Below are 27,943 nucleotides of genomic sequence, written 5' to 3'. Positions count from 1 at the left end.
TACAGAATTACAGAATGTCATGGCATTATTTTCGCCCGTCTTTTATTAGTCAAATTCCTCCATTATAAATGTTTACTTGTATGAAAATACTTGCAGACAAACACGTGAGAAGACTGTGGATACCCTGAGAAGTTTGTAACATGGAGAGGCGGTATGTGAAGAGAGCCAGGCCTTACTAGAAAAGCTCAGGTTCATAGCCAAAGGTCCCCCGAAATCATTTGAAGCAAAGTCATAAGAACCATGCTCTCTGGTCATTGCTATACATTCAGATCATTTTCAAGTCCTAACCAGGTTTCCTGTAGAACAGCTGGCATCACCCACTCCCGCTGATGGAAAAAAGTATGGGCAGACAAAACGTTCCCTCCAACGAGCCCAATCCACACCTGAAACACCGCCAATATCATCACAGCCACTTTGGTCAACACCGGAGAGAAGAATTAAGAAATAATCTCATTGCCTGAGTGGAGAATGAGAGTTAATCACTATTTAGAGTATAGTGGAATTTCTGGTCGGATAGAAAAATGCCAAAAAGTAACTAAACTGAGCGGTATCAGTCAAAGGTCGGGAAAAGCAGTATATTCACCATGCCTGTCTGTTTCAGTCAGTAAACACTATTGTCTCTAAAGCTAAACTTTGGCCCAAACAGGGAAGGTTGAACACTGTTTATTACGCCAGTGCATCATGATTCATTTAGAGTTTTTATAGCTTAGCCTGTAAGCTGAATTCTCTCAGTATTTGTGCGTTCACAAACACACGAGAATCCATTTTGTACCGCGCTCCCACTTCAACCGTTTGTGACCGAACCAAAAGACGGTTCGGGCCAATCACAATGCAGTATTACGGTTTAATGGCGAGACACGGCGAACCAACATAAACATGGCAGCGCAGGAGGACGCACGCGTCAGAAGCCACGATTTCTTCTTTGAAAGAAGAACAGCAAGAAGGGCCGGTGTTCCATCAGAACAGCATACGCTGTCAGAATGACATATGCTTAATTTTTATCTTACCCAAATTATTTCAGATTAACAGAATAAACTACAGGTAACTTTTTTTAATGATTTTAAAAATCAAACCAAATTAAAATACACTTACAAACGTTATCTACTACTAAAAGCAACTCCTTCCAGATTAATATTGCATAACTTGGTTTTATTTATTGAGGTTTCTTCTCTCAACCTCCCTGAAACGTCACTGCGTCTGGCAGTTTCTACCTTCAAGAAATAGTAGTAGGCCTACAGTCAAAACTGATTCCCTGTTTGAAAAGTGAATAATAACATCATTATTACTCATTTTAAAGCTAGCTGCTCAGCTGGAGTCCTGGACCCAAATAAAACGCTTTAGCTGTGGTTTGTTTACTTCTACAATCTGGTAGGCCCGGTTATTGAGACCCTGAAACTGCAGGCTGCATGGAGCAGCTGTGTGAACGCTCATATCGACATTTAGAGAGGTTTGCTGCGGTGAGGTCTGCTTCAATTTATTTTTAGGCTCTATGAAGGTTTCCCTTCTGATCGGTGCGAAGAGAGAACTAGCGATACTTTCACAGCTGTCACTTTTTCTGCGGGCCGGGGGGAGGCGGTCTGTTGGGGGAAAAAAAAAAAAAAAAGTTGCCCTGTGTTTTGAACAGTTCCTGTTGCGGAATGCCTTCTGACAGCGCGCGCTCGGAGTCGGCCCTGCCGTGACGGGGCGTTCACTGCCATGTGGCCCGGTGCGAAAACGCCTTGAAGCCGCCGCGGCCCCCCAGACTGCTGCAATGGACTTCATATTTTCCGTCACCGGCAGCGGGGCCAGAGCTGTCAGGGACGCCATCTCCCAGAGACTGTGGCCGGGACACGGACAGGAGAGCGCCCCGCTGCCGCCGCCGCCGCTGCCGCCGCCGCACGGAGACAAACACGCCCTCCTCCTCCAGCGCGAGCCAGGTCGGTCTGCAGGGTCGAGCTATGCTAGTGGGCAGAGAGGACGAAACGCGAAGGAAATGGTCTATATAGTTATAGTTTGGCTTGTCTTGCACCAGCTATCGTCCCCCTTTCAGGCACAGTTTGTTGCCCCTGAAGGCACCTAGAGGGTAAAACTTCGGCAAAGTGCTGAAGTCTTTCGGCACCAGGTTAAAGAGCCGTTTCCCCGCATTGGGAACAATCTGGCGCCCCACCAGTGACTTTCTTTATTTCTTTCCTTTCACTTGTAAGCTCAGATCCTGTGGCCTGCTGCTGTCTGCCATGAGGCTGACGAAGGTTTTAAAACCTGCAGGTTTTAAAAGTTAAACCCATGACAACAAGCCCTCAGCCTGGTCAGTCAACTCTGCACAGAAAAGCCAGGCCTGCCTGCTAATGGCGTTCGTGCAGATTTTGAAATGCACATTTTTCAGCGTATTTTAGTCTAGTAAACATGACTGGACATAATTACTGGATGTGGACGTGCTAGAGTTGTAGCGCTGGTTGCAGCAGGGCCGTGCAGAGTTTTAATAGGGCCATGTGCTCAAAGTTAAAGGGGGGGGGGGTCTAGAACACCATGACTAATTGAGTAAAAACAATACATAATCTTTCTGTAACTTGTATTCTGGTGCTGTCTGTCCCACAATGAAGGGGGTGAGCTACTATTTCATCCGTTTCTGTGCGTTATTGTATATATTTTTTCACCAGAAATCATCTTCGGTGCACTCTTGTCATTCTCTGATTCCCTATTTCACTACCACCTCTGTTGTCGTCTCCACAAAGGATGCTTCAATCAATCGACCACAAATTGACTGTTTTTTGTTTTGTTTTTTCCGTGATTTGCACAGCTCTGTGATCAGCTGGTCATCAACTAAAACCAACTATTCATTATATATATTCATTATACACGAAGAACTCCCCCAGTTTCTTGGTCACGTGTATGCATGCAGCAGGCATTACTTTAATGCACTTTAGGGACACCGCTGTGATGCTGCAATAGGTTAAATCTTGTACTTCCTTCGTTTTCTGTCTGATCAAAGCTACCAACTGTATGGAAGAGCCTGCAGCTCATTTAGGTTCCTTTTTTTTTTGCATTATTATCCTTAGGGGGAGGTAATAGGACCACAAATGTCCTTCAGTTTTTACTCAGAAGCAGACATGGGTGCACCCAAATCTGCGTTGTAGTGGTAAACAATTTTAAAGAGCGAGCCAAATCGTCTTGCTTTGCTGCGAAGAGAAAGTGGGGAAAAAAATCTGTTGTATTGATATATACATATATGCAGTCATATTCAATACATTTTAATATGCATTTGTAAGGGGGGGGGTAATCTGTCAGATAAAGGTTAACTTTTGAAAAAAAGGCCAATCGTAGTTTTCATTAAGCCCCCATTTATGCATGAAAGATTGTTTTTTTGGTCTGATGCAAAATTCTAATCCTAAATGCTGTCTTCTTATCAGCTGCAGGTAGAAAAAAATTCACACTTAACAGAAATAAAGGCGTTAAACCATGATCAGTCTGTGTTAATCCATATGTTTCTGCTATGGAACTTACTGAAATAAAGGAAGATTTAACAATCTAATTCATTGAATAACAACATAATTACGCTATCCTTGCTAAGTACCATAATTGGTCACTGAATAATGTGCTACTGAAGGGATAAAAATGCTAAAGAAAAAATACCAAGATGTAACCAAAATATTCCAACATGTAAACGGGCTCTGTGCGAAAACCCTGATAGCCTATAAGAAACCTACATACCCTATAAGTTATAGAGCAAGGACTCTTTAGCCAAAGCGGAAGTGCATCAGCGGTTGCCATAAGTTTTTGCACTTGTTGGCAGGAAAGGTTTGTGGTGAACAACATACCGACTTCAGAGCAAATAATCAAACCACTAATCTACAAAGTTTCATGCACGGAATAGCACACCATGCCTGTTTATTACTGTTGCAGATCGGTGGAGATACCACAGAAAAACATTTGTCAAATCTCTTGATCTCCCTAGCAGTAGCCAGGTTGATTTGATGGGGACGGGGGGACAATAACTCAAAGGATGGGGGGGACCTTGTTTATCAGTGGGTAATAAAAGTGTACATGCATGAGCTGCAGCGCCTCTGCACGGCTCTGAATCGGCGGCGACTCTGTGCTCTCAGCTGGTGGCTCTGTGAGCTCAAGCATGGGCTTTTAATTCAGCAAATCCATAACGTTTCAGTAAAAAAGGTCAGTGGCGCTAAGTAGCCCTGCAAAGATAAAACTGGAGTTTCTGCTGAGCTAAAGCCCACTGCTTTTTGTCACCTCTGGGCCACTTTTAAACATTTTTCCCTTTTACGTTATCCGGCAAATAAGCGTTCGGGCCTTAAATGCAGTTTGCTGCTGTTGCAGGCATTCTGAGACCGACCTCCTGCACAGTGCTTGGCTCTTGCGCTGGAAGTCTCCACCGGTGCTTTCCTGTTTAGTGTACTGGGCTTAAACTGCGGCTAATGGAGGAGCAGACTGACGGGGCTCCTGTCCTCTGTGGTCTGACCGTGCCCCTCTGCTTTGTTTCGAGGCCGCCTGGCGTGTAACTGTACGGGCATTCCAAATATTTCACATCAGCAGTCCGCTCTCCAGCCGGTGCACAGGCGTGTGCTTGAGGCTTGGTCACATGAAGGGAGCGTCTCCTCGTCCCGCCCTCTTTCTGCTTGGCCTCCCACGCTTCTTTTACTGGTGTGAGCCACGAGCGCCTTTTGTTAACTTCGAGTCAAAATGAGAGAATCTGGTGTTTATTGAAGTGAAAGACGTAAAGAGCTCGTGGATCTGTGGGAGTACAATGCTCCATTAGTCGCCATTAACTGGCTGCTGTGAAAACTCGCAGGGTAAGGGCTCATTCTGAAGTACCTGGAAGAAGGGGGGGGGGGGGGGGGGCGTGTTGGTGCTCAGCTCAAGCAGAGACGTCGGGCTTCAGGGCTCTGCGGCGGACAGGTTAACTGTTGGATCTAATTAGGACACAGATTAATCAGATGCATGCTCTGCTACTCTTGAAACGACCACTGACGGCAGCGGGGTTCATTAGCGGTCCCTGGGCCTGCTGCCGTGCTGTCGGCCACTGCGCCCCACTAAGAGGGAACAAATGTGACCGACTAGAGGAGAAGTTGGGTAGCAGAGGTTAAAAAGGATATTACGGACGAGGTGGGGCACAGAGCCGGTTAAGTGAGTTATGCAGTCTGTCAGTCTGCCCCAGGGCAGCTGTGGCTACTAACATAGCTCACCGCCGTCAGGGTGTGAATGGGTGAATGACTGATTGTAGTGTAAAGAGCTTAGGGGTCGTCAGACTAGTAAAAGCGCTGTACAAGTACAAGCCATTCACCATTTTACCATAATGGACTGTATTCCAGCACTGCTTTATTGTAACATATCTCTTCTTTCTTTTTTCTTACTTTCATGCAGAGGATCAAAATACTGCAAGTGATTTGGAAGGTTTGCTCGATTAATCAGCTGTAGCTAAAATCTGTGAAGCCTCCTGCAGATCTCCAGCCGGACGGCCTCGGGCGTTGAGCCGGTTTGCCGGGAACTCGTCAAACGTTGTGGTCCGTTGGAAAAGGAGAGTTGGGTCGATCCGGACCGGACGAGAGGCAGAGACGGCAGTGCCCGTTTGCCGTTCCCTGCAGCTTTACATGTGGCGCGCAGAGCTGGAGGCTGATTGGCAACTTTGACTGAGATGAAAAGTCATGCAAACGCTTTGTAAATACAGGGAAGCGTCACGCCTGCAGTCGCAGGAACACGAGTCGCTGCACAGCGTGGCGCTGCAGATCCAGCTTCGTCAGCCACCCTGTCTCAGCTATGATCAGCAATCCACACCTGTGGGAATGCTTACAGTTTGCTGTTTGTCTTTTTATTCTGGGGAAGTCTGTGGGGGGGGAGGGGAATAAAAACCTGCGATCACATGTCCTGTTCACTGGGCATCCAATTCGATCTTTATATAGGTGAGGAAAAAGTTCTCTTAGGTCTTGAAGAATTGGTTCAGCTGGATGGTAAATAGCAGAGCTGCCAATTCTGGCTAATTTCATTCAAAATCAGTCATTGATTCGAAACCTTTTGTCATGGAGAAAACAAAAAGAATGCCCTCAGAACTTTGCAGTGCAGAGAATCCAAAAGTCAGATTGAAGCCAGCGATTGTGTGTTAAGGGTTGGAGGTTTTTATTAGAAGTGCTCAGTATGTCACATCAAATAGTCATTGCAGTATCACTATGTGCAGCATCACAATCACAAAGGGATGCTTGGATGGCATATTAAGCAGGCTTTTATATTTCAAGTACAGTACCCTTAAATGTAGTTATCCAGTCCATCCATTTTCTTCCTCTTATCCGGGGTCGGGTCGCGAGGGTAGCAGCTTCAGTAGGGAGGCCCAGACGTCCCTCTCCCCAGCCACTTGGGCCAGCTTTTATTGCATCTATTTACGTAGGATGACCTTCACGGCCCTGAAAGGCACTTTTAAATAAAATGTATCATTGTTAGTACCTCTAATTATTACTCTGATCATTATTGTGTTATTTTCTATCAGAAAGTTTATCCTTGCAGTGCTAGTTAATAATGCTGCCAAATCTACATCGGTTAGATTTAAGGTGTTTGTGCAGGAGATGTTACTTTTGTCATGTCTTTCATCTTTGCCGTTAACCTCCCAAACTGATGGCCTGACTGTTGGATCATGGCATAAATGGCGTGAAACGAGCCTAAAAGAAACATTACCAGGCTGCGCTGTTGCTGTCTAGCTCGTGAAGCAGGGGTTAAGTTTTGAATATGCTCATACGTCTCTGAACTGGGGGGCCTTTCTGCCTGCCGAGGCCATGATATCGCCCGAACGGATCGCTATGCACCGGTACTTTACATTAATAAGAGATGATTCAGTGGCACCTGGGCGAGGGAGAGAGGGAGAGAGAGGAGGTTTGTCCCCATCCTCCTGACATTGAGCTCCTCCTGCGCCGCGGCGTTCAGCCTGGCCCAGAGGGCGTCCACCGATACGTAGCTGTTCACACTCAGCCCAAAGATGACACAGGCTCCTCCGCAATTATCCGCATGATTCAGAAAGCGCAATCTGCTGATGCTCTCAGCGCTGTAATGGATGATCTTAATCACATTAATTTCCAAAAAGTCCTTGAGCAGTTTGCATTAGCATGTCGCTTCCCGGACGTCATTACGACACTCTTTTAAGGACCGTTTATGTCTCCGTCAGGAGGTGGGGGTGTGGGGGGGGCGTTGGAGACGAGGGTCCCTGTGGGATCCGGCGAATGGCAGGGACCACCTGTTCTTGCCTCTCGGATCTGTGGCCAAGGTTTGAACTCTGAGCTCTGACGCGGGCCCCGTGTTGCAGGAGACAGCATCTCCCCGCGAGGAAATGAAAGCCGACGGTTTGCCCCGTCGCCGGGACGATGCTCGGTGAAGTTTGCACGATGAAAGGAGAGAAACGGCCGCGTGTTAGGCGTGCTGTGGGGAACCTGAACCATTCAGATGTTTGCAAGTTGAGCAACGTTGCACACTTCATCCCATAATTGCCCGTCTTCAGATATTTCCACGTCGGCTTTTTACATGTTGAAAGGGGGTTAGCATGTGTGCTGACTGAGTACCGCTGATGTCGGGGGGGGGAAAGTGATTTAGAACGTGCTCTGACTGACTCGACCGCTTTTCTTTCATCATCCTTTCTGCACGCCGCCTCAGTAAACATGCAGGTAGTAATTTCCCTCGCTCTGAAGATGCGGAAATCCAATCCGCAGTCCTAAACGGGCCTCAAAGTGATTTTACTTTCAGATGGATTCTTTTCATAGGTTTACCTCGGCTTGGCTACGTGGGAAGTTTCCGTTTCGGCGGATTTTACTTGGAGCTCTCTCTCTCTCTCTCTCTCTGCTTGCTTATAAGGGACAATGCGGGATACGTAACACAATGTTAAGATGTCATACGTTAATAATTATTATAATTATAATTTTGCATGGATCGCACATTACAATAACCAATGCTTTAATTTGCTGTTAGTGCACAGCAATGATTTATCACAATTGTTAAACGGTAGCCCATTGATCGACTGAGGATGTGTCCTTGTCGTGCCGCGCGTTCCCGCCTCTCACCCATCAACCACTGGAGACGGGCACCGGCCTCCTTGCAACACTGCATGGAAAACCAGATGGCATGTTAAACTATAAAAAAAAACGTACTAAATTGTTCTAAGTTTATCAGAAAAATCTTTACTCTCTTTTAAAGATCAACACTTCTTTAAAGCTTATTAGAGAAACATTATTAAACTTTTGTGTTAAGTTAAATAGTGTTTGAGTTCATCTTGGCTGTACCTTGTCTGTCCTGCAGGTGGTTTTGGGGTTGGAGTAAAAACTTCCCAAAAAGCTCTCTGAGAATCCCCTTTCTCTGGCCTCACCCTGTTAGAAACTGTTGCCCGTTCTGTTTAGCAGAATATTCTTTATTTTGACGTAGTTTCCTTCATATTCTGTACGCACCGAAATCCTTTTTGTATTATGTTTTACGTGCGTAGTTCTGCCCATCAACATTCTCCGTGTGTGCAGATATAAAACAATGCTGTATTTGTTTTGGTACATGTCCGTATCGAACCGGCACGGCTGTACCGGATATTTTTCAGTGCGAGTATGTGTACAGTCACACCCCTAATCGGTAATCGCTCTCGTTCTCTTTTTCTCTCTCGCTCTCTCTCAAAAAGTTAACTTGGTGTAGTCGGCTAATTAGCTTTGGGGAAAGTCTGTAAAAAAAATAGCAGAGTAACAAGGGAGCCACCTTGATCCACCAAGAAGAACTTTGCGGAGTTTGGACCTCAACCGGTGCCGTTCCCAAACTCTCGTCTGTCTGACACTTTCAAATATCCATGACAAACATGGCCTAGCAAGCCTTAAGATCTAACGAAGGTTTCTCACCTGCAGCAAGCTCCCCTTCAGCTTCAGCTACCTTTCAGCTGGTACAACACAGCAGGTGGTTATTAAGCCACACTGTTGGAGCTGCTGGAGTTTTAGCTTCTCACTGATCAAGAAACCACTTACTTCCCGTCTATGGGGGCAGTAAATAGGCTTAGATTTCCTTGATTGTTTGACTTTAGGTTTGAATGGGGCCGACTTGATTTAGCGACTATTCGATAAAAGCTAAAAATCAAATCTGCAACTTGCAGGCATTAGAAGAAATGCTGAAATTCTGCTCCCAGTAACCCAGAACTGAGCAGCTGAGAAGATCCTCTGTTCCCAGGGAGATTAGATGGTTTAATGCCCTCTGAATGTGTTATTTTTTTTTACATAGTTTGAGTTTTTACATACCATTTTGTTATTTATTAATAAATTTCCCCTTGGGGAATTTATAAGTGCCTATCCATCTATCTAAACGAATAAAGTCATTTGCAGATGAATAAGATTTTTAAGAAATGTATTTGTCCTAAAGTTGCCTTTGCTAAATGGAAAATGTTAGAGAGCACATGCACTGGTTTGAACGCACTGACCCGATGGGCCAGACAGGCTTGGCTTAAGGTTTCAGTCAGCTCAGTGACGATCTGGGAACGGTTGACGGAAATCTGGCTTGTTATTAAATAACCAGACGTTAACTTCTACAGTAAAAATAGACTGCAAGAGAAAGCGGTTCTGTGTGTTCTCGTCGGTTCTGTTGGAGTCTACTACAGCATGTTGGAAAAGAAGAAGAAAAGTCCAACTCTTGCGAACAGACAGTTCATCAACATGTCCGATCTCATCCCTCCTCCTCCACGGCGGTTAGTCATGCAGATGGATCTGAAGAGACACCGTCTCCGTTTTTTTCCACTTGATCTCGGCAGACTTGTCTAGCTGAATGGAAACTGCTGTATGCGCCGCAGCCTCTGTTACTGATGAAGCTTTACTGTGGTTAGATAGCGGGAGCATCACATTACAGCCTTTACTAAGCTCCCAGTTTTAACCCTTTAAACAAATAACATTTCAGTTTCATTGTAGCCGAGGCTACTGTAATACACAAACTTTTTCCCCCCTCTTTCAGAAACCCTCGGTACTGCAGGCTCTTCACACGTTCTAAAAAGCCTAATTTTCTTCCATCACATGTCCTCCTGACCGTGCGACAGAGGAGTAGAAATGCCTGTGTATGTAGTTCAAATGGTGTAATTGACTATGTTTTCAGCAGGCAAGATGGAGCAGCTAACAAGACTGCCACCAGGTGGCAGTAATGCAACAAGTTGTTTACCAGCATCCCCGTTGCTTTCCCAGTCATGGAGGCTTTTTTTTTTTTATGGCAGACTTAAATCCGTTTCCTTAAGTGCGTCTGCTTCAATGCATGAATGTGGATTATCCTGTAATTTTCTGTTTGATACAAACCTCAGAGTAAGCTTAGCTTTACTCTGAACTTCCGTCACGGCCCGACCAACCTAGACCTAAAAGATGGCATGCTTCATTTTTATGCAACGTAAAGCATAGTATATTAAACATTCAAATGTTTATTTCTATGGCCTTCTTTTTGAGATCCTACATTTTTAGGCTGAATGCCGATATACGATATTTATCTCTGTGTTTCTTTTGATAAGTTAATTATAAAAAAAAGCATCTCCGAATCAAAGCTTTATCCCAAAAAGCTCACAGGCAAATTTTTTAACAAACAGCTGTAGATAAATAAGAGAAACAGTTACAAATAACCTACTGGAATACATAAAGATATAATGCTAACACAACATACATTGTCTCGATATGAACCATATAATGTGATCTAATCCCTTTTTGGAAAATGTCGATATTTTTAAAATCTCAATATATTACCCAGCCCTAAACATAGGTCTAGTTGGAAGACCTTAAGCCTACTTACAGCTGACGGCTAGATAGCACATCAACTCAAATTGTTTGAGATCTGCTTATGAACGCCTCTGCAGCACTAATAGGTGGTTGTTAAGCAATTATACTCAAATCTAAAGTTTCACTGCAGTATCCATCAAAGAATGGCGGCCATTAAACAACGAAAACATTCAAAGTGAAGTATTTGGTTACCCAAAATTTCCCCTTTGCTTTATGAATCGATCCCTTTTGCTGGACTTCATATTTCTGTGTTTGGTCAGTGTGGCCGGGAGCTTGTTCAAATCTTGACTTAAGAACAGGGCTGTTTGCTTTTAGCTCAATAAATTCGGATAATGCAGAGTTAGTGTTCCTCACAGCTGAGGTAATCACTTTCCTGCTATTGATTTTTGCTGTAACCTGAGAGGTTAGTGTTGCCGCTGTGATGCTGCTGACAGGCCCCAGGATTTACTGCCAAAACGCGCTTTTGTAGCGCAGGTTGCACGGGTTTTCAGCAGCCCTACTGCACGGATTCCTTTCCTCACGGCTGCTTTTGCTTGACAAAGCCTGTGCAACCATTATTTTATTCATTCTCTGCTGGAAAAAAAAATAATGTGCGTGCCGGTCTTTGTGTGCTTAAGGCAAATCATCACAAGTGCTGCTTGTTGTCATGGTAAAGATGAAGGGAAAAATCTAAACGTGAGTGTACATGATGTACAACTGGTGTAGATGGTATGGAGATGGCGCTGCTGTTGATTGAGCTGAATCACTGCAAACAGAGCTGTGCCGTTTATTGAATCCTCCTACATTAACGCAGTCACACACTTACCCTCAGTGTTGACTTGGGGACCATTATTGCCCAACATGCAATAACCTTAAAGCTAATGGTTGGAGGGATCAAAGTGTAATTAGGAACCCTGGAGGCTGAATGTACCAGACAGAGAGCAGGAAGAGCCTGTGGGCTTTAACGTCACGTAAATCCTCCTCTTCCCTCTGTGTTGGCGTAGGTTTTGCAGACGGGCGAGTGTTTAGCATGCAAATTGCAGCATGCATAAAGTATACGTTTTAATCCTAACGGTCCAGTTGGCTCAGTAAAGATGCAGGTCACACTTTGTCAGATGACAGGCTGTATGAGTTTTTTGTGGTTTTACTTTTTACTTGCTAATGCTGAGCATTAGTTACAGTAGATTTGTATTACAATAAATACGGTTATATACTTTATTCAATTAATTAAAGTATCCCTTATCCTGCACAAAGGAAATCATGAGCGAGGAGAACAGTTTAGTTTAAACAGTAAGCCCCGCCCCCAACAGTTTTTTTTTTTTTTTTCATGAGAAACCCTCCTTCTCTCCCCCCTGATCTCTTCCCATTGGACATGCACGAGACTAAACGGGCGCCTCAAGCTTGTGCACAGTCCTCCGGACAAAACAAGGCTTCATCGAGAGAATTTTCTTAGTTTTCTTTGACATAAATGGCTACGTCTCGGGTAAATTATATTTTCTTATGCGAGTAGTCAACGCCCCTCGTTGTGCAGTTGGCAGAGGAACTTCATCCCGGGGTTGTCCCCATCTTGCTGCTTATTCCTACAAAAATTTAAAAAAGCCTGGACTCACTTGATCATGCAATCAGTCAATTGTTATCAAATGATGTCTTTTAACTCGGAATATATTGCGTAAAAAACAGCCAAAAGTATATTCGGGTATAGCTTCTTTAATTATTAGGCAAATGTAGAACTGTAATTATGAAACGCCAACGACATCTACAGCAAACATGAAAACATTACATTTTCTAAAGGAGAAAATATACTTTGGCCACAAGACAAAAATTAAACATAAACTTGCATTTTATTAATGTAAGTAAAAAATTGTAACAAAAATCACGTTGTTTTAAAAAAAAATAAAAAATAAACTTTGCGATATAAACAGGAGCTGGAGGAGTTGGTTTTTCAAAATAAAGTAAATTTTAACATTTTATGATATTTAAATGCATTTTAAACTCTGATTATGATTAAAATAAGTATGCAAATATACAGTAGCTATGCTGTATCATATGCTTTACATTGTTTTAACGTTTTGTTATTAATTCTGAATGTGTGGCGGCTTTTATTTTGGTGTGGTGGTGTGCTATGATCAGATACATGTAGCGGAAACCCTCATCTTAGGGTAAAAGAAGTTTCCTCTTTAGAGTATTTCCACTATAAATTTTCCTAATCATATATTCAACATTGTAAGCTTTTACTAAAACAATTTTCCCCTTTCGGGATTGATATATATATATTTAGTAACATGGAGGTTCAAGGGTTGCATTCGCAAAAAAGTCAGATGAACCATGTTGGTAAAATGACAAATAGGCTAAAACTTGAAATCAATTCTAAAAGACATGTAAGTAACCAGGATAAAAAAAAAATACAATCACTCTTTCTGGCTCTTGTACCAACTGCAGTGGAGATCTGTTCTTCTTAGGTGGTCCAGAAAGCAGAACATGCAATATATGTTCTGAAAGCATGTTACAATCTCTGCATTGGACCAAGACAGAAACAGACAATACTCCTCAGGTAATGACATACCCCTTTTTAGTCAAACATTTTTGATACGACATTAAAAAACAATCTGATTTGGATTTAGCACAGAATGTTAGCGAATTTGATCATGTGAATCGTTCATGAATCCACGTGACATTTTTGTTACATTTTAGTCATGGCTGTCAATTCCACACACACACAGAAAGGAAGTATTTACTGTTGCAATCACTGCAATACAGTAAATCAGAGAAGTTGTTTTGCTTCTTTCTTTTTTTTTTTTTTTTTAAAGGAACCAGAGAATGGCGTTGATGCCTGTTAATTAACCTCTGTGATTGCAAAAATTCACTATCTGTACTAGCAGGATTATTTTCTTCTCATAAACTAATCAGTTGATTGGCTAATTGGTTCTGGCCTGTTCTTGTAAACACAGTGTGTAGAGGTTTTGCTGTGTCAGTGCCACCACCCCCCCCCCCCCCCCCCCCCATTCATCCGTGAAGCACGCACAGCTTGTGTCTTCGAAATTACACGTTCAGAAACCAGTAAATGGACAAAAGGGATGCACTTCAGCACTAATGCTTTAAGCATCTCACCCATCTGACTTTTCTTTTTGCCATTTAGTCTGTAGCAGGTCTGTCGCCATGGCAACAGTCATGTACACGTTGCGAGAATATTAATGTAACAGTATGTTACCAATGACACGCCTCAGTGCGGACCAGCGTCTGCATCTCAGCGCTGTCCGCTTTGAAGGAGGATCATCTGCACCCGCTGGCGGAGACGCAGAGAATGCTTCCAGTTTCTGAGACGACCCGACGCGCCAAACTACCGTCGCCACAACAATCGCGTGAGACGAGATTTTGGCAAAAAAAAAAAGTAGGGAAACACAGTTTTTCACGGAGAGGGTAATGTTTCTCAAATCAAAAAACAGGCCTACTAGATATTAGGAGGGATTGGGAAAGCACGCTGTAGCAATATTATGACAGAATATTTCTACAAGGATGTCGACTGTATTCTCCAGTGCCATTTATTTCCCATCATCACAATGTGGCAGAATTTGCCTAGTCTTATCTTATACTGCTATGTCTCAATTTAAGATGATCTTAATGCCAAAAAAGCCTTGAAGATGTACTGTTTTTGCAAAAATAATCTATGGGGTTCATAAATTCCCAACTTTCAAAGAATATCTGTTAAAAGTAGAACCATAGATGGACCACTCTTGTGTATTTTCCATTTTGAAGTTGTTGTTAGCAAACCCAGCGGACGAGTCTGTCAGCACAGCAGGGCAATTTGTGCGCTACTTTGCTTCGTTCTTTAAAATAAAGAGTCTTAAATATAGAAACAAAGACGTGTCGAGTTTAAAGCTCTTTCCTATGTGGTTCTCATAATAATTCGTCAGTCACTATCAACGTCACACGCCGATGGCGACTGGATGGCGCGCTGTGACTGCTTTACACCCGGACCTGCCACTGTTGGCAATGGAAGGTCGAAAGGCTGAACTAAAATAAAAAGCCTCTGAACTATTTTCCAGGAGAGGAGGGATATCTTGAGCTTCGCTGCAGCAAATTCTCATAATAGCTATTCAAATATTCACTTCAGTTACTCTTTTAGACCTTTTACCATTAACACATCCAAGAAGTCCTATTTCATGTTTTTATACCCAGCTGACCCCTGTCTTTTAGCTAACAGCAACTGACAGCATGAAACCAATCTTTCCTTTTCTTCACGCTCTGTTTTTAAAGATTTGTAAAAAAAAAAAAAAAAAAAAAAAAAAATTGTTTTGTTGTTGTTGTTGTATAGAAAGGGCAGGGAATTAAATGCTGTAAGTGATTGTGGGGAAAGTGCTTTAGCACCACTGAGGCTCCTGATGCCATATTTACAGATGTACAAAGTAATAAAACACCCGATGATTTTTATTAAATCTGGAGAAAAGTTTTGTGCATCTGTCTCCGGTGTTTGTTCATGAAAGTAAAATCGTTGCCATTAAACAAATTAAAGGAGCTTGTATAAATCATACACTGATGCGTTTTTAATTAAAATAGCATCCGCAGCTTACATTATGAGTCCAAACAACAAACGCGTACTGCAATGGAGAGTTAGAAAAGGTCCGGCCAATTCTGCGTAGACCGACCTGAAACATGCCTCTAAAGGAAAGGGCCATCTGTTTTACCGGTGGTTCCACGAAGCATGATCATCAGCAGAATAACGAGTATCATGCCTCAGGATGAATTGGTAATCCCACATGATTAAGTGGGATTCACCGTGGTTCAATATGGAAGAAACATTTCCTGGTGGGTGGTGACTAAACGGTTTGGTTGTCGAGGAGGAGCTGTTTTATTCAGACTGACAGAGTTTCGGCTTATTCTCTCATTTATTGTGTCAGCCGTTCTCACAATGACAGTGAAATGAGCTGCTACTAACTTCCCAATATCTCACTAGGGTTTGGGAATATAAAATTGTCATAGAAAATGAAATCTTGTTAGTTTTTTTTTTTTTTTCTTAAGGAAGAAATCTGTTCTGTATTACCAATGAATAAATGAAGTAAAGGGAAGATCACAAGCTCACTCTTGGTTTGTCTGTGCAGAAAGGGGATCATCTCCCAGCAATAAAGGCTGGGACGCACTGGTTAAGATTATACTTGAGCAAAACTCCGTAAGGTTCCAGCTCAAGTCTGTCATGTGATATTAGTCTGGGCATGTGACAGTGATGCAGCGCAGGATTGTCCGATGTTTAAGTTAACTGAAGCATAAAAGAAGTGTCGGCCATTTGTTGTTGTTCTTTTTCCAATGTCACAATAGGTGGTCAATATTAGGTATAGGTCATAACAGCAACATTAATATCGGATATTATCGGCCCAAATTTCCATATCGGTGCATCCCTACTTGTATGAATTACAAGATTTTAAAAAATGACTTTTCTGTCTGTAAATGTGATTATACACCTATATCACCTATATAAAAACTAACCAGAATAATATATATATATATATATATATATTATATATATATATATATATATATATATATATATATATATATAATAGATATATATATATAATATATATATATATATCTATATATATATATATATATATATATAAACATATATATACTATATATATATATATATAAGCACATATATATATAATATATATTATATATAATATATATATATATATATATAAACATATAAAAACATAACAGCAACATTAATTTCGGATATTATTATTATAAGTAAGCCAGCAGCACAATGGGAGCCTGATTAGTTGACAAGGGAAGAGTGTTAATGACTGTAAAAGGGAACTATAAGTAAGTCAAATTTTCTTGAAATTAGTGTATTTTTCCTTGATTTGAGCAGGTAAATAAGAATGCAAATTCATCTCCACCATCTTATATCAAGTGTAGTATAACTGATTATCTTATTTTAGGGGTAAAAATACTCATTCCATTGGAACATCCTTTTATTTTCCTGCTCAAATCAAGTAAAAATAAACTTATTTCAAGAATATTTAATTTACTTTTAGTTCCCATTTTGCAGTGTGGCAGACCTAGTTCCTGCTGTTCTGACACGGAGATGTCCTCCTCACGCATACAAACACAAACCCGCAACTCAGCAAAGTTTCTAATAAAAGCTGAGTGCTGCTCCATGTGGGCTGGCACGGTGATATAGAGCTGAGTAGTACTAAAACTGTTGGCAAACGGAGTTTCCTGTCTTACTCTTATTCCCTGTGTTTCAGTATACGTGCTTCCCCACAACTTTGCTCCCTCCAGGGCAAATGCAGCAGCTTATAGCAGTTACTACATTAGTTGCATGGTGATAATCACGTCTTTCTTTATTGAACACATTTAGGTTATACTTATATTCTCTCTGAGGCTATCTGGGTGTTGATAACAGCAGTTATTTGCTGTTCTTAGTATGATGCATTGCTTTTATGATTTTATACCACAGTGCGAGATATAATGGGAAGCATTCATATGTGTAATTGCTTTCCTGCACCTTGGAGATATTTAAGGTTTTACTAATTTTGTAGAAAAACGTTGCTGTTTGCTTCATTGTGAATCCGACGATGTAAAATATTACAGTTTGCACATGCCGCAGTCTTTAACTTAAAGCACATTGTTGACAGAGCTGGTTTCGTTGGACTGGAGCCACCCATGAAGTATAAAGGTATTAATCCTTTGTCATCTGCACAGGTTTAACACCTGCAGGTCAATTTTCACACGTTATATCTACAATCTCCTCAGGTTTCCCAGTTAAAATTATATTACAAAACGCATTACTACGGTTGCTTATGAGATGGGGACTAAAAACTAAAGATTGGGTCAGATTATACAGATTGATCAAAACATTTCCTATATGAGGGAACCCAGTTGATTGCATCAAAGTCCTGACAAGCAGCATTCACTCCTGGAGAAGCGTAGAGCCACAGGGAGAGTCGTCTGCAATATCCATGGCTTTGCAGCAATCCCTCATACTGAGCAAGCATGAAGTGACAGTGGAAAGAAAAAACACCCATAGCTGGAAGGAAAAACCTCCAGCAGAACCGGGCTCAGTATGAACGGTCATCTGCCTCGACTGACTGGAGTTACAGAAGACAGAGCAGAGACACAACAAGAGAGACAAAAAAGCACAGAAGCACACATTGATCCAGTAATCTGTTCTACATTAGATGGTAATAGCGGGTGATCTGTCTTCCCTGGGTGATGTCACAGTTAACAGAACGCCAGACCAGGTGTACCTACTATGAAGAAAAAGAGAGAGAACAAAAAAGTTATAAGCTGAAATGACGACAAGCAATGCAAGACTGGAGAACAGTAGAACTCAGTAGAGTGAGAAAATAGGCCCTGATGTCTCCAGTAGCCTAAGGCTATAGCAGCATAACTATAGAGATAGCTCAGAGTAACATAAGCCACTCTAACTATAAGCTTTGTCAAAAAGGAAAGTTTTAAGATTAGTCTTAAAAGTAGACAGGGTGTCTGCCTCACGGACCAAAACTGGGAGTTGGTTCCACAGGAGAGGAGCCTGATAGCTAAAGGATCTCCCTCCCATTCTACTTTTAGAGACTCTAGGAACCACCAGCAGACCTGCAGTCTGAGAGCGAAGTGCTCTGTTAGGAACATACGGGGTAATCAGAGCTCTGATATATGATGGAGCTTGATTATTAGGGCTTTATACGTTAGAAGAAGAATTTTAAATTATATTCTTGATTCAACAGGAAGCCTATGAAGGGAAGCTAAAATTGGAGAAATATGATCCTTCTTGTTGATTTTCATCAGAACTGAACAAATATGTGATGCCCGACTCAAACCCTCCCCCACAGATTTTTAGCAAGTCTTTTTATCTTGCGCTGCTCCCTGCATGCTGCCTGCATCACTGAGCATTTTGCTAAATAGCGACACAATAATGTTTTGTGTTGTGAAACAGGCCTGTCATTGCTTTTCTTGATTGATGGATTTGATTTGGGATTGAACTTGGTAGCAAGCTAATTCAGTGTTTTTTTTAAAGATGGGATTTAATGATTCCTGGTGATCATAAACTGCCGGCATGGCTGCTGATGTTCTCCACCTTTAATGCCAGTAGATGCTGAAGGCAAAGCTTATTTCCTGGGTTCTCTAAAGCTATAACCTCACTCCCTCCCTTTTGTTTTGTTTTTTACATATTTAAAATTTGTACGGCAGTAGCTTACTCTGGTTGCATACATTCTTCTGAAAGATTATCACGTCCTGCTGCCGTTATATTTATTTTTGTCTTTTAAGCTCTTTTTGCTCAATTTGTTATTAAATATAGCCTTTCCTGTGTATATTGACCATTACAACATCATATGACTGGGGTTACGTTACTGCGCATGCGTACAATTGATCACCAAGCCAAAGCAATGTTCATAGAATAAAAGAATTTGTACCTTTTTTGGCTAAAGGTTGTAATTCTGCAAACATTGAAATAGCTTTCAAAGTGACAAAGTTTTTGTCAAAGTATATGTAATAACAGATTTGACTCACCCTGCAGTACTGTTTAGCCACACTAGTAGCGTAGTGCACAGGAAGAAAAGTTCACGACTGAGAAGTGAACTACATTACATAACATGTAGACTGCGTGCAAGGTGGGGAGGTCATAAATAATTTACTTATCGGGGATATAGCGTTCTAATGCGTTTAATTTGCGTTCATTCCGATGAAAAGGCTTTAACCTTTAAATTTTATTCATGCCATTAAAATAAATTCTCACTGTGATGCTGTGTCCTTGTTTGCATCTGGTAGGAGCTGTAATTTTCCTAAATTTTGTAGAAGGAGGCTCACTGGAACTTACTGAAATAGGAGCAGGTCGGGTTGGTCTTCGTCCACGCCGAGCTGTCTGTTTCCCGCGTGGCATTACAGCACAGTCCGGTCGGTCTGGACTTATTTAGTAGCTGCGTCAGTGGCAACCATCTGGCTTTCTAACAGTTGTGTTGTTCTGCCTGTAGATGGCGCCATATCTGTTTATGTCAGCTCATTGCTCCAGGTGCTGGGGTTCTACTTATGCTCAAAAACGCTATCTGGATGGACGCTTGGTGTATATAGCCTTAATTTATCATAATCAACTGGATTTTGGTCTTTTTGGTATAGGAAAATAATGTGGCTATATGCCTTTTAATAAAGCTAAACTTTAGGCTAGGGTCAGATGTTTTGATGCATAAATAGGAATTAGAATTGCACTTCCCACATTTTCTTAGTAATTCAAAATGACTACCATTTTCAGTGAATCAGTAGCACATTTTGTAAACTTGTGGTAGTTCATAAAAACACAATGGAAAAAGTAAAAATCTGAATGGCCAGGTCAGATCACATAAAATAACTAGAAATCGGTTGTGTCCAGAAAAGCTTGATCAGCGCACCTTAGGTTTATACGTGGAATTGTGTTACAATGCTAAAACACAAACACAATCAGTTATAAATAGTAGGTGAGACCTCAAAGAGAACCCCTACAAAATCCTGATCATTGCAACTCCAGTTTTTTACATTTTGGAATCCATTTAATGAGATTCCAGATAGTTATCGGAGCTTTTTGCGTTAAAAATCGCTGCGGTGCCAAAGTCTTTCAAAAACCACAATGAATGGAAATTGTTCCAGTGCATTAACACGCAACAACGGGTTTTTACGGGAACTGCAAATGCCGACTGCAATACATCTCATTGCGTGTGTTTCCGCTCACCATCTCAACCCTGCCTCCCTCCCTCCTTTTTTGCAAAACTTTTGAGACAAGTCTCCGTTTGCTTTGAGTGATGTTGTTCAGCACCTGTTCAGCGGGGCTGCAGTGCGGAGCTATTGCCTTCTCTGCTGTTAACAGAGGGGGAGATATTCTAAAAATACCATCTGGGGAAGGCTGGCTGGATATAGCCAGGAGGCAGGGGAAATTGGCTGCTTGTGTACTTTACCAGACCCAAAAGGGAATGTTTGTCATGCAGTCGTCTGCTTGAGGTTTTCATGGATGTTTACAGAGCGAAGACGGGCTATATATTTAGCTGCTGCGATTCATCCTCAGCAGATTGCTTGGCTGAAGAACACAGCTTGTTTTCCTTTTTTTTTTTTGTCTTTTTTAAAAAAAAACAGTAACGGTTCCATCTCATATTAGCTTAGCATTATTGAGATTAACAATAGTTTTTAACTGCAACACTCAGAGATGCGGTCTAGTGTTTCATGTCTTTGAGGATGCTTGTGGAGATGGCCTTGTGGATGAGATTTGCTGTTTTGGTATTTGGAGCGATTTCATGTTTGGTTTTTGGATTTTTTTTTTACCCACTGAATGCAAGCAAATAGATGAGGGCTGGAAAATACGTTCAAATTCTTCAAAAACGCCTTCAAATCCTTTTGTTCAGCAGATTTGTCCTTACCAGAGATGCTCTGTGGCCTGTAGATACAGATTTCTAGTGGATTCTGGTTTCCTTTTTAATGATTCTAATGATTAAACAGGGTTGAAGATATTTTGCCATTAGTTTGAATTAGGTTTGTGTGTCTGCGTGTCTTGTGAAGTGCCTCAGGATTACATTTTTCCTCCTTTTTGGAATTATTTTTTATTGCATTGAAACTAACATTTGCTTTGATTTGAGTTTTTATGCCAAACATCCTCTTAGGGATGTTAAACTGGAGCATATTAGGAAGTGGAAAGTGAGCAGTTTGACTGTAATAAAACCCCTCCACCTTGATGAGAGGCAGCCTTTGTTTTCCCTGATCCACAGCAGCTTCTTTCAGTCTTTGTGCCAGTCTCGGGGCTTCCCTCTCACAGCTGACCCGCCGTTCTTGTAATTCGGCCTGCTAACGAGCCACTCCAAACAGCTTTTATTGGAAACGGCAGCAGTAAAAACTGCTCAACGCCGGCTGTAGAAACTGTTGTTTTACTCCAGTGAGCAACAAATTGGATAACTAGAGAGTTCCGTTCACCTCGGTAAAGATTGATTTTCATTATTTATTTATTTATTTATTTGTTTCCAATGTGTGGTTGAGCGAAGAAAAAGGTATTATCTAGACTGCCATTAACCAGGGCCACATTTCATCTTACTGTCTTATGTGGCCTCTGCATACTCCCGTTGCTTCTGACTTTGCCGACTTTGACTTAATGATGTTGTGTCTGGTCAATACATTGCACACGCTGGCCAAATACATATGCAGGTTGATTAATTAAGAAGTTATAATTCTGTTGGCTCTTAAAAACTAGATCTGCTTATTGCATCATTTGGTGCTGCTGCGGGCCACTCCCTAAGGCACAGTAATCTTAAAATGTAACAAGTCTAAACTATTAGCTTTTTTTCTGGCTTAGTCAGGGGTTCTCTCTGGTTAAGGGACATATAGTTCTTCCTACTGCAGTGGAAACTGAAAGATAACTTTCAGTTTCCACTGCCCCCCCCCCCCAACCCATCACCCAGTTAATTCACAACCACAGAACGTAACTCTTTGCTGAGACCCATAAACTAAACACAATGGCTTGAATATCTGCATTGCGGGCAGGTTACGTTGCTGCCCATGTTATTTTTCTATCCATTATTAGGTTTGTGCAGTCTGTTCATCAAACAGAACTGTGGACAGGGTGCAGAACACGATTAGGCAAACAGAGGTGAGAGGGCAGATCAGAAGAGTGGTAAATAGGTGTCCACCTTTGACAACAATATCGTCTGGTGTTGTTAAGCGGTTGTATTTCATCGAAGCCAAAAGAAATTCCAAAGGTTTGGCTTTACAGGATGACGGCTAAGCTCTAGAAAGATCGTGTGAGGAAACGTCTTCATCTGTGCCTGCCCACTACGGTCTGCCAATGGCATTTAACTTATAGTTATCAAGAGGAAAAAATAAAATAATGTTCCCAAACCCCGGGAAGTATCTTCTTTCTACTGATAGATCCAAGAGAATGCCATCAGTGAATATCTATACATTTGAAAATATGACTGTGTGCAATAATTTTTCCTTTCTAAGGTTTATAATTGCACTAATTAATGGAACCCTATTTGGTAATATGTATGTTTAAGTATTTTCTTATGCTCTGACTGCATTCAGCAACAGATGTCTTGTCAAAAATATTCAGTTGAATACTTTTTATTGCCCCTTTTGATCGTTACCGCAGTAACCACCATAAATTTGTCTGATTAAAATCTGAAGTCCCCGACTCCCATCACTTCCTCAGATGCTTTGCTTGTGCTCAAAAGAGGGCCCCGGTCGCACACGCCGGGACTCTGATACAAGCCCCGCATCATTTTGCATGTCCATTGAGTCACCGTTGTTTGACGACCACCAGTACGAAGCCATTGTGCTCCTGAGCAATACGTTGTTTTTGTTGGCCTTCTAAAGAAATGTCAGCTTTTTTTCTTCTAAGGAGCAATGCGATAGTTTTGCTTCTTAAAGACGCTGGGGAAGAAAATGTCCATTTCTTCTGTGGGTCAGCTTTAACTGTAGATCAATCCCAGAATCACCATGTGCCGTCACCCCCGCTGCTAATGCATATCTGCTTTTCTCCTCCACTGCCCATCTGTCTGGCTCTTTTCAGCCTGCTCTCTCCCGCTCCCCCTACTCTGTTATTTCAGCTATTTGAGTGTGATTTATACGCGCCCACTTAAGCGGTGCGCGTTTCGTGTTAAAAGCTGTGTATTCAGTGACAAGAAAAGGCACCGGGTCGGGCTGGAAGTTGCTTTCTGCTGCAGTGAAAAGACGTGCAGTTAAACAAAAGACTCGCCGTTTTTTTTTTTTTTTTAAATTTCAGAGCAAGACGGCATAAAAATCTGAGATATGGCGCGTCGCCTCTAAATAGCAACACAAACCAGATCGGTCCCAGGCGGCGGCCCTGCCAGGTATTTTCTTCCGGAAAGCAATCACTCTCCCAAGGTTTTCATTTGGCTGCTGAATAATTGATTTGGCACATACCCATAGCTCGTGCATACACCGCGTGTTTGATCAACACAAAATATTCATCCTGCTACAAGTTAAATAAAGTTAGAACGGAGATCTAATCACGACGAGAAACGAACGGCCATATTATCACACAGCGACTCGCCTTTTAAATGTATTCATGAATTTATTTCGGCGATATCTCTTTACCTGACTGTATTAGTCAGGTAAATGTGTGTGTCCAGGTAAATATTTGATATTTTGTAGATGAGCAAGAAGGTAATGAGCTAAATGCATTACATTTCTATGAGATCAGTGAATCTGTGTAAAGCTAGGAAGTAATGCAAGACGCAGCTTTTCTATTTCTGCCAAAGCGAGCAGAAATGAAGTGCGGTTTACGAAACACTGGGTGTGGGGTTGCATCCAGTGCAAGAGGAGACCGTATTGGGTTGACCTGGGAGCAAAGCGTGGCAAGATCTTAGTAATGTTGATGCAAAGACTAGAAATCCCTATACTGCATTTAATTTTCAAAGATACAGAGAAAAGGTATACAAACTGGGTTTAAAATAATTTTTAATCAGTCTACATTATTCCAGCCTCTGACTAGTCCATACATCGGATTTGACTCATACGAACCTGGCCCTAAAGCCACGATAAAAACATTTAAAATGCCCTTTTGTGTGTGTGATTTTTTTCCCCCCACATATATAGCGCATATAGTATTTTAGATGAGCCAGCTTCTGCAGCCGAGGATCTGAACGCCAAGGTCCTCGCCCTCGACTGCCACCTATTTCGCAGCGCACCCGACCCCTTTGGCCCCTCCTACAGGTGGTGAGCCCATTGGAAAGGGGACCCATGTCTTCTCTTAGGGCTATGCCCGGCTGAGCTTCATGGGCAAAGCCCGGCCACCAGGCGCTCGCCAGCGTGCCTCACCTCCAGGCCTGGCTCCAGAGTGGGCCCCGGTGACCTGCGTCCGGGCGAGGGAACACAACATCCAGTTATTGTATTTATCATAAGGGGCTTTTGGGCTGCTCTTTGTCTCGTCCCTCACCTAGGACCTGTCTACCTTGGGTGACCCTACTAGGGGCATAAAGCCCCTGACAGCATAGCTCCCAGGGTCATTGGGACACTCAAACCCCTCCACACGGTAAGGTGGCAGCCCAGGGAGGGGCTGCTGGGCTACTGGTCGATCTACGTTCCTACCCTCATCTATGGTCTCCCTTAGAGATAGGGTGAGGAGCTCAGTCATCCGGGGAGGACTCAGAGTAGAGCCGCTGCTCCTCCACGTCGAGAGGAACCAGTTGAGGTGGCTCGGGCATCTGGTCAGGATGCCTCCTGGACGCCTCCCTGGTGAGGTGTTCCAGACACGTCCCACCGGGAGGAGGCCCAGGGGAAGACCCAGGACACGCTGGAGGGACTATGTCTCCCGGCTGGCCTGGGAACGTCTTGGGATTCCCTTGGAGGAGCTGGCCCAAGTGGCCGGGGAGAGGGACGTCTGGGCCTCCCTACTGAAGCTGCTACCCCCGCAACCCGACCCCGGATAAGCGGAAGAAGATGGATGGATGGATGGATGGATGGATGGATGGAGTATTTTAGATGTTGAACAGAGGTGATCAAATACCTCTTGAGTTTAACGACAACAGCTCGCTCGGATGCAGGTACACGGCACCTGAGGCAAATGGATATTGTACTTAAGGATGAACCACCTAATCACTGTGTGTTTTTGTTTTGGGTTGTTGTCTTCTATTACTCTACCTCTGTTCAGTGACGGGGAAGATTTCATTCTTTATTCAATAGCTGTGCAACCTTTTCAAAATATTTTTTTTACCGCTTTTTCTAAAGCGAAGAAAAAAATTCTATTTCATCAGGTGCTATTAAGCCAACATTCTAGTACTACTTTTGCAATTAATTATAGCCGCTATCTTGTTGCTTAATGGTATTGGTATCAGAAGCAATCTGATCGAGTAGATGGAAGGAGAAATGTGGACACACTGGAAAGCTTTCATACTAGTGCAAAGACGCTAGTCCTAAACAACTAACTGACATAACTGTGCACGGGAACCTATATGGGGAGGTGTCTGTACATGAAAAAGTTGATTAAGAAAAACCTGATGGCAGAAAGTGAAACAGCGATATGAGTAAAAACGTATTAACATGTTTACACACTCTTTAAACGTATGCTGACGATCTGGACTGTGCAGCATAGTCTTTCTAGACGTTGAGAAAGATTTTATCCTAGCAGAAGTGTCTGTAAGACGGCCTTTTTTTCTGAAGACAAATCTTATTAAACACATCGCTTTGTTAAACCCATGCCTTCCTCCTACCTACAACATTTTCATGCTGAGCTTTTTCCTTCAGTGCTTAGCTAATGCTAGCCTGGTTACGGTATGTTTGGATGTGACTTGTTGATGCTTTCCCTGAAATCAAAATCTTCTTTGGGATATCTGAGCACAGTGCTCAGGCAATCCAGTCTCTCTTTCCCTGTATTCATCACTGTAAAAATTGAAAAGCATTTAGGTTCTCAAGAAAAAACATACTTTGTTAGATCAATGGAATTCATAGTCAAATTTGCAAGCTGTGCACACGAAAGTGAAGCCACTGGTCAAAATTGGTTATTGGATTGTGTTTCATCAGATGCTTTAAATGGCACCTCAAACTGGTATTTGGGATTGGGTCTGAACATCCCTGGTAAAAGTATTCTGACCATCCCGACCAACTGGGCTTTAGGGAGTAGGCACTGGTCGTAATTATACACAGCTCAAAAAAAATAGAAGAACCACTTTTTAATCTGATTATAAGAATCAAGAAGTTTTATTGTTATTGTAGGTGAAAAATTTTCAGGACATACTCCGGCTTAGGACACAACCAACAAACAAACAATAGGCAATGGGTAATAATAACATAGTGAATAATTTTATTTATTTTTTATTTTTAAGATCAGATAGTCTTCGTGGTCTGCTCGTTCCGAAAGCCAGTCCCACCTAAGCGCGATCCATTGTGTTGGATGAATCGGTCACTTGAAGCCAATTTAATGATAAATTCAGCTTGTGGTGAACCTTGTGCAATGTTTTTAAACCCAGTATGCAGTACTGTGCAATAAAATATTCCAACTATGAAGTATGTGTTCATGGAAGTGATATTGTAACATCTAAAGCCTGCAATAAATCTTGTGCAATATACTTTTGTTCTAATTTGCAGAACTGTGCAATGAAAACTGTGCAATGAAATCTTCCTGATGGTTAAGAGTCTGCAAAGAAAATATGCATCCACAGTGGGGATGTTGTAACGTGTACAGCATCGGCCTTCTCAGCTGGGGCGATAGCCCTCACAGCTTTAGCGAAGAAGCTCTTTCTAAGTCTGTTCGTACTGGAGTTGATGCTCCTGAAACATTCACCTGATGGGAGAGTGGCAAACAGTGCATTGCCTGGTATAATATTAAGTCAGTGCAGTAAGAGTGAACAGACCGAACCAAATTTATTAACTGATTTGTACATTTTTCAGCACAGTTGAGGAGGAGGTCAGCGCACGTCCAGCTCGGTACTCGAACTTCCGTGTTCTGTCGCGCTCGTGAATCTGAACACTCACTGCCCCGAGTGATTCAATCTAGCGTTTCCTCTTGTGGGCGATACGGTGTCATGCCACAGTGGTATCTGTTTCTTCAAGCTAACAGTCATGTGTCAAGCCACATGAAAACAAATGTGCACACACATACACACGCCTGTCGCTCCAGTCCCCATTACCTTAACAGACACACAGGGCAATGAAACTGAGGGCAGAGGAGACAATAGCAGGGAAGACAGGAGAGGTTAGGTATCATATGTCTGTGTGTGTGTGTCACAATATATTTTTGTCTAGTTTCTTAAATATTGAGCTGGTCAGTTTAGTAGGGGAGGGGGGGGATTGATCAGTGTCCGTGGTTCTGTTGCAGTAAAGGGGCAAATACAAGACAACCCCGAAACAAGGAATAAATGTGCAACTGCAGTCCAACTCCAAAAGGATGGCACATCAGTACGTACCAGGTTAGCTGTGTCTCAGCACAGTCTCGAGAGCAAGGAGGAGATTCCAAGAGACAGGCAGTTACTCTAGAAGAGCTAGACAGGGATGTTGGAGGTCATTAACACGTCACAGGACCAGTATCAGCTCCTTTGTGCAAGATGAATACTGCCAGAGTGCTGGTGTGAATGTCTCTGACAAACCATTAGAAACAGACTTCATGAGGCTGCCCGACGTCAGAACCTTCAGTGGTGCAGTGGGTCCTGGGTCCAACAGAACATCTCTGGAACATCATGTTCAGGTCCATCCGACACCACCAGGTTGGACCTCTGACTGCCAGGAGCTCAGTGATGCTGTGATCAGGATCTGGCAGGAGATACCCAAGGACAGCA

At 42.4% G+C, this 27,943-nt stretch overlaps 1 protein-coding gene across 3 annotated transcripts in view; it reads left to right on the top strand.

Annotated features, from left to right (window-relative positions):
* oxr1a (oxidation resistance 1a) overlaps nt 1–27,943 on the top strand; it is a 214,533-nt gene that overhangs the window by 125,751 nt on the left and 60,839 nt on the right. Inside the window, exon 1 of one of the 3 annotated variants that reach the window (XM_036129405.1) lies at nt 1,595–1,916. The exons of the other annotated variants lie outside the window; for them this stretch is intronic. Within the exon in view, the coding sequence (XP_035985298.1) occupies nt 1,751–1,916 (166 nt within the window). The 5' untranslated portion in view covers nt 1,595–1,750. Of the gene's footprint in view, nt 1–1,594; nt 1,917–27,943 lie in introns of those variants that run through there. 3 annotated transcript variants of the gene reach the window in all.

Source organism: Fundulus heteroclitus, chromosome 3 (assembly GCF_011125445.2).
Source record: "Fundulus heteroclitus isolate FHET01 chromosome 3, MU-UCD_Fhet_4.1, whole genome shotgun sequence".
NCBI lineage: Eukaryota > Metazoa > Chordata > Actinopteri > Cyprinodontiformes > Fundulidae > Fundulus > Fundulus heteroclitus.
Note: the sequence above shows the minus strand (reverse complement) of the source record. Positions and strands in the feature narration are given on the sequence as shown.